Source organism: Xyrauchen texanus, chromosome 14, assembly GCF_025860055.1.
Source record: "Xyrauchen texanus isolate HMW12.3.18 chromosome 14, RBS_HiC_50CHRs, whole genome shotgun sequence".
Lineage (NCBI taxonomy): Eukaryota > Metazoa > Chordata > Actinopteri > Cypriniformes > Catostomidae > Xyrauchen > Xyrauchen texanus.
Genome location: NC_068289.1, coordinates 5,983,483 through 5,997,049, shown reverse-complemented (window position 1 = coordinate 5,997,049; position 13,567 = coordinate 5,983,483). Strand labels below are relative to the sequence as shown.

Genomic DNA, 13,567 nt, shown 5'->3' with positions numbered 1-13,567 from the left:
TGAACTTTAATGAATCGCATGCTTTAACGGGTTAATTCTGACAGCTAAGAGACTAAGCTGTGAATTTAATGAAATCATCTGTGGGTTGTTTGTTCAAATGTAATTTTAATAATAAATATTGTAATAACAAAAATGTATATTGTTTTGTCTTTTTCACAGAGACTAGTAAAGTGGACTATGTGTTGTTCCAGGCAGCCACAGCCATCATGGAGGCCGTGGTTAGAGAATGGATCCTGCTGGAGAAGAACAGCATTGAGTCTCTCAGAACATTCCTCCTCACTTATGTCTTACAAAGACCCAAGTAAGTGTGAATCAAGGTGAAAAATCCACAGGGGCTTGAAGCAAAAAAGCCACCGAAAGTGACAATAAGGCCCCACATTTTTAAAATGTGAGGGTACAAAATACCCATCTTATTCTTTAGCTGGTTGTTCCAGTGTTACAGGCATGACATTTGCAGTGTAAATGTGAAATTTAACTTAATATATACAGTGTTTCCCCTAGGATTTTTTTCAGCTGTTGTGCACGTGTCCACAAGCCTGCAATGCCGGACTGCTTGGTCCATAATTATGAAATGCACTATAGTTCTTCCATAGTATCCATATTTTTAACAATGCTATTTGTAACAGTTCATGGTAACCATAGGTAAAAACAAGCATGGCTCCTCAATACCATGTTTAGTAACTGCGGTTTCTATATAAATAACTATAGCAGACTAAATACATTTAGAAATGTTTTCTGAAACAATGCCATAGTTAGTACAGTTAGTGTTACAGTAAATCCATGGTACATTTTTGTAAGTGTTGTGATTTTGAGAATGGAAAAGCTTTCTAATTTATGTTTTCTCCTGTTTTCTTTGTTGTTTAGAATATGGGGGCTGTTTGTTTTAAAATAGTTTCATCACCGAGACATACGAGTTTTGCAACAGACAATTCTGTACTGTATTTAGATGGGTTTCACGAGTGAAATGTGTTATGGGGTGACGTCACTGAGTATGTGCGTCTATGCGTGTGTGGTGGGGTCTCTTTCGCAATGTACAAAGTGCACACCTGTCTGGGGCTGGCAAGCATTATGTTGCGTCAAGAATATTAAATAAACCATGTGAAATCCCAGAGCGGTCCTCATAATTCAGCTGGTGCAAAATACATAGAGGGGAAACATATTAAGTAACCATAGACAGTAGCTTATATCAAACCATTTGTATGTATAATTATAAACCCCTGCAGATAGTCCAGACATTAGGAAAATCTTCAGTCTAGACCAGTTTATTCTTCCAGTTTAGATTGAGAAAGGATCTTTCATTATGGACGTGACAAAAATGACACGTTTTTGGAAGACCATACACAAAATTCTGTGAAAAACCATCCAAAACTCTTTGAAACCTGCAGACCTCTAAGATATTGATATGATATCCAGCAAGGCAACATAATGATTTTACTAAACCACAAAAGGCTGTGTTTAAAATATAGTCTGCATTCATGGCTGCTGTCAGCACTGTGTGAGTGAGCAGCACCCTCTAGCGGGTGTGTGGCACATGGTGAGCAGCTCAGCAATATAAGATGATGTGAAAACACTTGTCTTGAAACACATCACAGATCAAAGCAACGGTAGGTGGTCTGTTGGAATAATCATGTTAAAAGAAAAAGAGTTGGGCTTGTTTGATTCTCTCGTTGATGTTTAGATAATTTTAAATGAAGCGTTATTATGGGTGTTAAAAGTAAAGATGAAAGACAATTTGTCTTACTTAAATTCAAGTTCAGTACAAGTTAAGATCAATAAGTATTTGTGACATTATGTTGATTACCACAAAAAATTCTTTAGACTCATCCCTACTTTAAAAAAAGCAAAAAAAATTAGGTTACAGTGAGGCACTTACAATGGAATTTATTGGGGCCAATTTTTGGATGGTTTAATTACAAATGTGAAGCTTATAATTTTGTAAAAGCACTTACATTAATTGGCCCTTTTTAAAGAAAAGGAGGGGCACGTCAGAATACATTTTTGTGGTAATCAATTTGATGTCATAACTGCATTTGTGCAGTCGTATTCAACCCGGAATATTCCTTTAACATTGCTGTAAAGAAGTTCAATGGAAAGGAGGAGGCGAGAACCGGCTTTTCAATATAAATAGTATTTTAATGAGAAACTTAAAAGACAAAAACAAACACATGACGGACAAAAACAAACACATGACGGACATCTCTCTCTCCCGCACAATCCTCCACAGTCGGCCTTTATCCCTCTCGGAGACTTGATTAGCCTGATAAGGGACCGGGTTTGTATAATCACGACCCGGCCCCGCCCTCCACCCTGCCACAATTGCCAAAGACAGATGTGGAAACAAAGCCACGAGTTAAGTGCATACACTAAAGTGAAGTGCACAAACACGAATTTACAGACCAGCTGAATCAAACACATGACCATTTGTGCCCGAATGAAACTACTATCCCAAAATTCTTTCACAATCCCACACACATAGCAACGGACAGTTTATTCATGATAAGCCAACAAACAACATGAAAGACGAGCTCGCACCCATAATTGCACTGATTTGCACACAATGGGGAAAACACAGAAGAAAATAATGAAGAGGCAGCGGTTCGGGAGATGTTGGCGATGTTTTCATTTAATACATTTTTTTATTCCTTTTCTCTTCTCTTGCACACTCTCCATTTCATTGGCTTTTGTCATTGCCGGTCACTCGTTTGTCAGGACAGTGCGCACACCTGATGATAAAGGTTTTATCTTCTACTCGCAGAGCAAACAGCTTGATTTCTGAAGTAACAACTGCGCTATAATAAACTGCTTTACTATCACCTGTGCATGAGAGGAGAGGAGAAGCTGACAGCTGCAATAGAAGCAGATATCACTCATCCTGGACCAGTAACTTCCATTTGTGCTTAAAAATGAAAATTAATTATGGCATAGATTAATTTTGAAATAATAATTAAACACTATTAAATGATTAACAATGCTTAAACAAAAATAAAAGTAATAATATTGAAGTAAGAGTATTCAGTGTGTTTTGATGGAGAACCAATATTTGATTTCTTGTGCTTTTAAGAGATTTTTTATAAGGTTCTAAAGAAAGAAACTGAGATACTCTTTAAACTATGGAACCATTTATTTAATCTTGTGGATGTTCCATGTTTTGTTCACAGCTCATACTGAATGTAAAAGGCCAGTTTATGTAATGTGACTCATTCTGATTTTTAAAACAGCTGTTAAATAAAAAGCTGAAAATAAATTAAGAAACTGAAAAAAGAAAGATATTGAAGGACGAGATGCATCGAGAATCGTTTTATAATCGAATTGTGAGGCCAGTGATGATTCACACCTCTACATTTAATATTAGCTTTCTACAGAGAGTACTCATTTATTTGAATGAATACCACTGAAATGTACTGACCTCTTAAATTTGGCTCATGTCATTTCAAAATGAATCGCTGTTATGAAAAAGTGTATATATTTCTCTGACATTTCCTTGTCTTTCTGGAAAGTTATAATTGTTAACATGAAGTGAAAATAAAAGTAATTTCATCTTTTTTGCAACTATGAAATATGGATGCTTGAATTTTCTTTAAATAAATGGTGCACCACCCCTCTTAAGAGGTGGGAATAAACATGCAATAAAAATAATGCAATTTTCATAAAATAAATAAATTAAATTAATAATTATGGAACTACTGTAAATTACCAATTTAAAAAGGTGTTTGTTTCTTTGCTTAACTTTATTTTTCCATGGTATGTTTGACATTTCTGTGGAATTGTCCATTTCATAAAAAACTAGGTTTATCTACTTTAGTTTACTGGGGGTTTGTGCTAATGCAGAAACCATATTGGCCTGTAGTTGCCAGATCTGTATTCACTGTCTTATAGGTGAGTGTTGTTAAATGTGTAGGTAATATGAAGTGTTTTGTGATTTAAAAACACAGCTCTAAAACCACTGAACATGAAGAAAACACAAACTCCATAAGTCTAAAAAAAAAAAAAAAAAAAAAAAAAGGCCTATATAGAGCACTATAATCTAATGAAAACTTATTCGAAATGTTTTCTACCAGTGTTTGAGATTTACTATTATGAGATTTACAGCTACTTTTTTATTTTGTTTATCTAATATGATAGGTATTAGACATGATTGTTTATATTGAGAACTTATTTAAATTAATGAAAAAAGTAACTTATTTTCAATTTGACAGTTGGATGACAAAACTAATGTTATCAAATGCACTTAAATCAATTCCACTGAGTCTTTAAACTGTGTAAATGTAAACTGTGTCTCCTTTCCTTCTCTGTAGTCTGCAGAAATATGTTAGAGAGCAGATCCTATTAGCAGTGGCAGTAATAGTGAAGAGAGGCTCTCTCGATAAATCCATCAACTGCAAGAGCATCTTTCATGAGGTCAGCCAGCTCATCAGCAGTGGCAATCCCACAGTGGTAAGAATTTTGCCCAGCCAACAGTAGTGAGACATGCAATCAATTCCCTCTCCCAATATCTTTTTTTAGCATTCTATTTAGATGGATGGATATGTTATCTTAGATATGGATGTTAAAATCTCTTAATGAGTCAAAAAAAAAAATATTTTGAAACTGTAAATTTGGGGTTGACATAACAAGTCGGTGGGAGGTGGTATAAGTGGGAGGGACATTCTCATTCTAGAGAGCATTTTATTGGAAAAAAATTGTAGTGCAAGATGGTTCATCAGTATTAATTGACCATTTTTTTGTGAAGAGCAAAACTAGCAGTAAACTAGCTGGTATAGATGGCTTCAAAGCTAATAGAACTATTCAGCTTGTAGTCCAAAAACCCATAAGAGAATTCGCCATGGGTTCCCTCTGGATGTTCCTGGATGGGTTTTTATATATCTGTCCTGCAGAGGGCACTCCAATTTCATGATAGAAGTGCCAACATTTACATTTGTTTAGTCTCAAACAGCAAAGTCTTGTAAAAGATGTTACTTCAATCTCTGCTGAATCTAATTTATAATTTTGATTTAGCTTTTGGACCACTTTTGGCCACTATTGTTTAAAGTAAGCCATGTGAGTTCACTGAATAAGTCTAAGATATGTCATTTACTTTGACTTGTTGTTCAGTGCGATGTTTATCATTGTGCATGTATGTGTCCGTCCTGCTAGCAAACACTTGCCTGCTCCATCCTGACTGCTCTGTTGAGTGAGTTCTCCAGCTCCAATAAGACCAGCAACATTGGCCTCAGCATGGAGTTCCATGGAAGCTGCAAGCGCATTTTTCAGGTCTGTCATCACTGCCCTGTCATTCTCAGTGTGGCCTTTATTAACGGGTGTTTTTGCTGTTTGGGATTTTGACATGTGTATGTGTGTTGCAGGAGGATGATCTCATGCAGATCTTCATGCTTACTATGGAGGTCCTGCAGGAGTTCAGTCGGCGGGAGAACCTCAGTGCTCAAATGTCCTCAGTATTTCAACGTTACCTTGCGCTGGCCAATCAAGTGCTCAGCTGGAACTTTCTCCCACCCAATCATATCCTTTCATTACAAGATTTACATGTTTATTGATATTTGTGTGCTTGTGATTTTATTATTAGGCCAACTATATAAATAACTTAAACATACTAAATATAAAATTTAGTACTCTTCAAGTTCAATTGACAAAGACAATCCTAGATTACTCCTCTACACTATACTGCCCTGCAAAAGCAAAAGACCTCAACTCACTAGAGTGTGAAACTGAGAAAAATGACTTTAAAGTTTCTGTTTTGTCCAGACAAAAGTATTATAGGTAGGACTCCCAAAATTTCACAACTAGTTGCTATACTGAAGAAATGTTTGTATGCAAAAAATCTTGAGCTCAAAATTGACCTTTGACCCTTGTTTGGCAGTTACTGTACTCTGCCTTTGTATCATGTGCCAAAAATCAGGAGTCATGCAAAGGCAAAAGGCCGTAACTGACATATAATCAATATTTACTTGCTGTTCACCATACTTACATCCATTATAAGAACACCTAACCAAGGTCTATTCATCATGGTATTTGTTTTAAATTATATAGAAGACCTTTGGTTGTTCCTATTTAGTGCTATAATGATCAGGATAGTGCGGCAACACTAACACGTTAAACAGTATAACAGATAAGTTACTTTGCAGTACAGTATGTACAGTATGAATAAATACAATAAATATTTTCACAATAAAGATAATTTAATTATAATTGAATACAAAGGTATATGTAGTTAAATGCAAGATATAGAGTAATAATTAATTAAACATTGGACCAATACATTAGAGATTAGAGACTGCTCATTCCAAGTTATTTACTGCGTCCAAATAAAATCTTACTGAAAGCTAATTTTTTGAGATATCAACCAAAAATTTGGAACGCAACTTGTCCATAGGTATATATGACAAAGCATTCTTGAAATACAACCATTTAAGTTTGGATAGTGATTTTCATGTCTATGCGAATAAAGGAGGAGGGGTGACAGTTAAAGGGTTAAAGGTTAAGGGCCAGCAAACTGCTCAAGATGCTCAGTCAGCGAACTCGACTTGGATTACTGCTTTTTAATTCTGAGATAATATAGACAGAGTATACCGAAAAAAAGTTGGAATTACTTTTACTATTTAGGTTAGCCTACTTTGTACGGACGTTAGCGATAACCAGCTGTAAAATCTGACGTGAACACCTGCAAGAAGGAAATATGGCTCAAACACGTATGGATTGTTGAGGATACAGCAGATGACGTGCATTGCTATGGATTATATCGGATTGCATGGAAAGGTAGGATGCCTCTGTATTTAATATTTGGTTTTCAGCATCTGATGTGAGGCGAGTGTCAGCGTCAACGTTAGCGCTAATTTACGTGACACAGATTAAATTTAGCAAGCTCCGGGCTGTCACTGACATTGACAGATCTGAACCGTCGCCCTATCACATCGCTATCACAGAGTAATAATACAAACAAGCAGTCGGCAGTCTACACTTTATTTCAAAGATGTGTCGTGTGTATGTTACGCGGTTGACAATAAAAGAGCGGTAATCTTTGACAGTATGACAAAGCCAGAGTACAGTAACATCACAGCGGCACCGTAACATCTCTCTTGATGCCAGGCGAAACAAAGTCAGAACACCTTAACTCAACTTAAGCGTGCCGGAACAAAGGCAACTGTTACGGCGTTCTGCTGTGGTTTCTCGTATGGTTTTGGATGTTACGGTTGTCACAGCCCTTTAATTTCTCGTTAAAACAATCAAATTGACTGACGATATTTATTCACATGATAAAGGAGGTCTTGAATACCCCAAAAATGACATTAACTCATTTTTGACCAAACATGATGTTACGGTGTTTTGCCTTTGTAGGGCAGTATAGATAGACTGTTAAAACCTTGAGCCTCAAATATCATCTGATCTCTTCAGAAGTGAAAAGTGCAATGAGTTTGCAGCATTCTTCAGTGATTTAATTTTTTGTGTGCAAATGTATAGGAACGATGAAAAGGAGCAAGAGAGAGAGAGTTGGGGGCGGGGGGAAATTGGATCGGGACATGAGGCAGGCCAGACTTAAACTTGCATTGCTGTGTGCACAACTGCTCTTATGTGTTTCAAGCACATGTACTACTCACAGCGCCACAGCTTTTTGTCTTTTATGGAGCTTGGCATGTCTACTACCACTATCCACCACAATCCCCTTTTGTGTTTTACAGAAAAATAAAATAATACTTTTAATACTAGAAACAAAATGTACATTTATGGGTGAATTATTCTACATTCATTTGAATATGTTCATACACATTGCTGAAGGTTTGGTTTTAAGTATCTAGTCTTGCCAGTTTTACTTTGCCTTTGCACATATAATCTCTTACTATTAGCATCTGCTAGTGTTAGTCCTAAACCTTGAGCTGTGGCGCTGTGATTGATGGTGCGTGTGCGTCTGTGTGTGTTTTAGCTATCTGAGGCGTTAATCCCACTCAGCCTGACTGTGTGTCTCTTTAAAGAGATCAGTGTTGGCGTCGGTGCCAACCAGGGTTACATATCACTTACAAAGGAGGCCTGTGCCAAGCCCTTATCGTGCCCAATAAGTGTGCCTTTAAACACACAGCTCATTGAGTGCTGGTCTGGAATGTCGGGCAGCCATTTGTGCATTGAGGTGTTTGCATAGCCTGAAGTCGTATTAATTGCCAACTGGGAGCTGGAGGAGGAGATTGTTCTGTGCTACAAAGAACATATTTGTTAAGGACACTGAAAGGACACAATGTTAAGTGTGTGTGTATGCGTGCGTGCGTGCGTGAGCGTTAGAGAGACATTTTAAAACAAAATATTTTGGTGACCGACTAGTCCATGGGTTGCCTGAAAGACTAGTTGACTAATCGGTTTTAATGAAGACATGGATAGGCTGGTTTTGGGTTCACCTGTCTTAGACTGACGGGTTTCTTAAAGGAATAGTTCACCCCCAATTTTTTTTATTTCTTTTTATTTCACACCGTATTCTGCATACCTGTATGACTTTTATTTCTCCTGTGGAACACACTTTTTTTTAAATATATAAATTTTCACACTGCTTTTTATAATGATATATACTGAAAGTGAATTAGTCGCCATATTTGATTTGGGCACTACGAAGGGAAGTTGGTCAATGATTTGATTTGAGAGTGTATAAAGACTTACATTTCAGTATGTTCATCACACAAAGTGATTGTATGACTTATAAGACTTGGAACATATTGCATAAGTTGTAAACCACTTTTAACAGTAGCTTTATGCAGTTTGTTTGGTTCTTTTTTCGTCACCATTCACTTTCTTTATTTGGCAAACAGCTGTATGAAGATTCATAAATCTTTCCTTTTCTGTTCCACAGAAGTAGTAAATTATAAGGGTTCGGAGCAATATGTAATGAGTGATCAATGACAGTTGTATTTTTTTGTGTGAACTATCCAGGTGTCGTTACATAAGTCTCAAAAACTGCTAGAAAAATAGCGGATTGGAACTGAATCCAAGGGCCAGATTGATGAAGAAGAATATTCATAATATTCTTTTTAACAACTGTTTTCTATCTTAAGAAAAAAGTTAAGATTATCTTGTTTTCTCAAAGACTTCCTAAGAATGTTCTTTTCTTTTTTCTTAAAATTGAGTATTGATTGGTTATATTGTTTGTGATATTATTGCACTTACTGCTTTGCTTGCTGCTCTGTGCTTTGCTCCCTTGCTTTTGTGTTTTAATTTCTAATTTTCATATCAGCCATTCAGCAGGCAATACTGAGTCTTGATAAGCCAGCAGCACAAATGCCAAGATTAACTGAGAACTGAGAGCACAAACTGGGAGCTAGTCCCAAAGGTGCTCTAGACATCAGACTGTCATGAGTATTACAAATTACTGCATTGGCATCTTCAACCCCATATATGGCTATGACCCGACTGGCCAATACTAGTACTCTTCTACCCTTTATATGTCTTGAAAATAGATTTTAACCATTAATCTATGTGGAAAAAGACCAAAAGTGATCAGCCATATATCACATCAGTCAGTAGATAACATTGCAGCTAGAAGGCACTCAAGGTTGAGCAGGCAGCAGCATTCTGCTGCAATCAAAGCCGATCCCAGTAGTCTGATAGTGGGTGACTTTATTATCAGAAACATTGGTAGCAGGATACCACTACTTGCTGCCTCCCTGGAGCAATGTTTTTTTATTTAAATAAGGAACTTTGAAACATTCTGATGAATCATAAAACTGTATAATCGGGTTATTACTCCAAAAATTTATATTTAAGAAGAGCAGTCAGAAAAAAACCCTCAACACTTGAAAGAAACACTGCTTCAAGATTCAGCACCCAAGGAAATGTTCTGGAAAAAGGCCAAGGGAGCCAAGATAACATACTTCAGCCTTCACATTTGGCATGTGACCTACAAATTTTATGTTGTCCATGTGTAACAAGTTTTATGCTTATATATTTAATTCACAAGATACAGGCCAATTATTCATAATGGGCCACACCTAATGTAATGTAACGGCATATATCTTCTGAATGACTTGAATCAAAAAATTTTAATACATTTTTGTCAATGTTCTGTAGATGATGTATATCAAAATCCATGCAAATCAGACAAACATCCTAGGACAAGTTCGAAAAACTATAGTTATATCTTTTTTATTTTTTGCCAATCGAAATCCAAATATTGAGTTGGAGGTGCTGAAGAATTCAGAAAAAACACATTTGTCCAGCCCTTATTGTTCCAAAGTAATTAGCAAAAATTTAAATTAGCTTATAGCTACACCTTGTTATAATATTTATTATGTGATATTTATAATTATTATATGCTAAATTATCTTTATTTGGGTGCCTTTCCAGTAAATATTGATATTAAAATAATTCAACATTTAATCGGCAGATCATATAATTAATTCAATTAAAATTGATTGACAGCCTTACTCAAAAGTTACAAATATTACTGATGACATTGCTCCTGTAAAGGTCAGGAAGATTACTGGCAGGCGAAAAGTACCTTTTAGAAAGACAACAGCCGTACAAAGCATGGAGAAAAAAAATGCAGGAAAGCTGAGTTCATGTAGTGGAAAACAAAAAGTCCATTATAACATCTATAAAGACAGCCTTCATGCTTTCAATGTGGAGCTAGGCACAGATAAGTCTTTCTTCTCAAGCATTATAAATAACAAAGTTACACCTGCACTCTCTTTGTTACTGTAGAGTCTAAATAACCCCCAATTCAGGTTCCCCGTGAACTGCTCTCTCACGGCAAATGCAACAAGTGTGTATCTTTTTTCATGAAGAAAATCAATGATATTAGAATGGTGATCAGCACGTCCTCCGGTTGAGCTAAGCAAGCAAGTTTGGAAAGCTTTATTTTAAATTAAAACAATGTTTACAAAGTGCTTTACAGATGTTCACGTATAGAATAAAATGCAGAGTAATATTACAAATAAAAGGCTGACTTCACAGTTTTCAGCTGTATTTTAGGTACCACCAGCAAGTTACAGTTGGATGATCTGAGTGATCTAGGTGGAGTCTATAGTGCTAAGGTATGTAACTCTTCAGTCTAGTACAAATCAGGATTCTAGCTGCTGCATTCTAAACTCTTTGCAGGTGTCTGCTGGAGCTCATTGATAAACTGGCCGAAATACTATTGCGATAATCAAGTCTGGATGTAACAAATAGATGGATACGTTTCTCACTGTCAGCAGGGGAGAGAATATCACATATTTTCAAGGTGTTTTGAAGGTGATGATATGCTGTTTTACTGATATTGCAAATATGTTTTTATCATTTAAGTGCACTGTCAAACACATTCTTGATTTGTGATTATTGGCCCACTTAGAGGCGAGGAGTCTGGATAAGTCATAATGGACTGTCTCTGTGCATCGTTGCCGATAACGCACCTCTGTTTAGGATTGACAATTTACCGGAATTGACTTGCAAGTCATTTAGAATCTTTAGAAGTTCTGTTTCCGTGCTATGGTTGGCCCTTAAGCCAGACTGGAATGTTTCATTAAGATTATTGGTGTTAAGATGGTTATTGAGCTGTATGAACACTAAATTTTCTATTACTTTGCCAATAAATGGAAGATTGGAGATAGGTCTATAGTTACTGAGCATAGAAGAATCAAGTGCTTTTCTCCAGAAGATGCCTAACAATTGCTGCCTTTTTAAAAGTATGTGAAACATTTCCTTGTTGGATGGACTGTTTACCAATACTCAGAATGTCTGGGAATAAGGAGCTCAAAAATGTTTTGAGGAAGATTGTTGGTAATGGGTCAAGAGGGTAGCTAAAATTGTTCATAAGTGTTTTGACCTGTTTGAGTGTGTAAGGGCTGACCACTGAGAAAGTGGACAGATTACATTTCACAGCAGAATGTAGAGTTTAAGCCCATACTGGTAAGACAAGGGTTGGCCATGTTTTGTCTTATGTTAGTAATTTTATCACTGAAGAATGCTGCAAACTCATTGCACTTTTCAATTCTGTGAAAGAGATCAGATGATCCCCCCTTCTCCCCAGTTTGGAATGCCCAATTCCTAATGTGCTCTCAGTCCTTGTGGTGGCGTTGTGACTCGCCTCAATCTGAACCTCAGTTGCCACATTGTCTGACCGTCTATCGCTGTATCTTATCACGTGGCTTGAGTGTGTTACCACGGAAATGTAGCATGTGTGGAGGCCCACGATTTTCTCTGCGGCATCCACACACAACTCGCCACACACCTCACCAAGAGCGATAACCACATTATAGCGACCAAGATTAGATTACCCCCATATGACCTTCCCTAGGGACCGGGCCAATTTGGTTGCTTAAGATACCTGGCTGGAGTCACTCAGCACAACCTGGATTCGAACTCGTGACTCCAGGAGTCGTACTCAGCGTCAATACTTGCTGAGTTACCCAGGCCCCCCCAAGATCAGATGATATTTGAGGCTGAGGGGTTAATCAGTCTTTCTATAGTGGAGAAGAGTAATCTAGGATTGTCTTTGTTTCAGTCAGTTGAACTTTCGGCAGACCTCATTTAATATTTAGTATGTTTAAGTTATTTTTATAGTTGGCGTGGTGAACTGTTAGCTTTGCACGCTTCCACTGCCTTTCTGCTTCAGTTTCGAATGTGGGCTTAAGTTGTCCCAAGGACAGTCTTTGTTTTTAAGGGGGCAGCAGAGTTGATACATTTCACACAGCCTGAGACTAAAACGCACATTAAAATGGCAGAGGAGGAGGTGGTAAGAGGAGAAGGATATTGAGCTCCATTTAAGTTAAAATTGATCTTTATTGTCACTCCACTATATGTAGAGACATACAAAGGAATGAAATGCCATACAGACATTTAGGCTAGACACTATAAAAGAATAACATATCTAGCCTATATAAAAGATTTATATAATTTAACTAAACATACATTACATTTTACTTAACTACACATAGTGCAACAATACAGATAGTAAAAAGGACATTAAGGACAATAAATACACAATGTATACAACACAGTAACAGAGAGGGCAATAGAGTTTCAGTCCAGCAGGTCACCGCAGTAGTTGCAGTGAAAGCAAGAGGTTGTGCTTGAAAAAAATATCGTAGCCGTCACTCTAACAGACTGAGTTGTAAAATTTCAGTCATGGTCTGTTTTTAATCTGTCATACTTTATTTTGGTTTTAAAATGAAATAACCATCTGGTTGGAAAATGTAAAAAATGCATACAAACATGGACAGGTTCATGGAACTTTTCAGTGTGCCTGATGTAAAAATAAAGTGACACAGATGAGAAGGAAACACATCACTCAGTTAATACATTTACTCCACTAAAATAACTGAGAATTCTGCTCTAAACGTAAAGTTTGTTCTTTAGATTAAATGTAAGTATTATTGTCAGAAACTATACACCACTTTTTTTTGCTTTTTGTTCTTGCAGTAACACACTGTCGTAATGATTGATGTATAAAGTCATGAAATTGGAGACTCTTTCCTTGAAATCAGAGCACAATTGGTCAAAATAGACCCATAGTACCATGTACAGTCTGGCTATGGTGCATGTCTACTTGTGATCAGATCACCCAAAATGTGTTTTTAATACCAGACAATAAACTGGGTACAGACAAAGAGAGAGAGAGTGA

The 13,567-nt window shown here is 36.8% G+C and overlaps 1 protein-coding gene across 1 annotated transcript in view; it reads left to right on the top strand.

Moving 5' to 3' along the window:
- The window catches only part of xpo4 (exportin 4), a 60,768-nt gene that overhangs the window by 15,202 nt on the left and 31,999 nt on the right, over window positions 1–13,567 (top strand). The window contains exons 3-6 of the mRNA XM_052143027.1: window positions 160–301; window positions 4,296–4,434; window positions 5,134–5,250; window positions 5,343–5,496. Of these exons, the coding sequence (XP_051998987.1) occupies window positions 160–301; window positions 4,296–4,434; window positions 5,134–5,250; window positions 5,343–5,496 (552 nt within the window). The remainder of the gene's footprint in view (window positions 1–159; window positions 302–4,295; window positions 4,435–5,133; window positions 5,251–5,342; window positions 5,497–13,567) is intronic.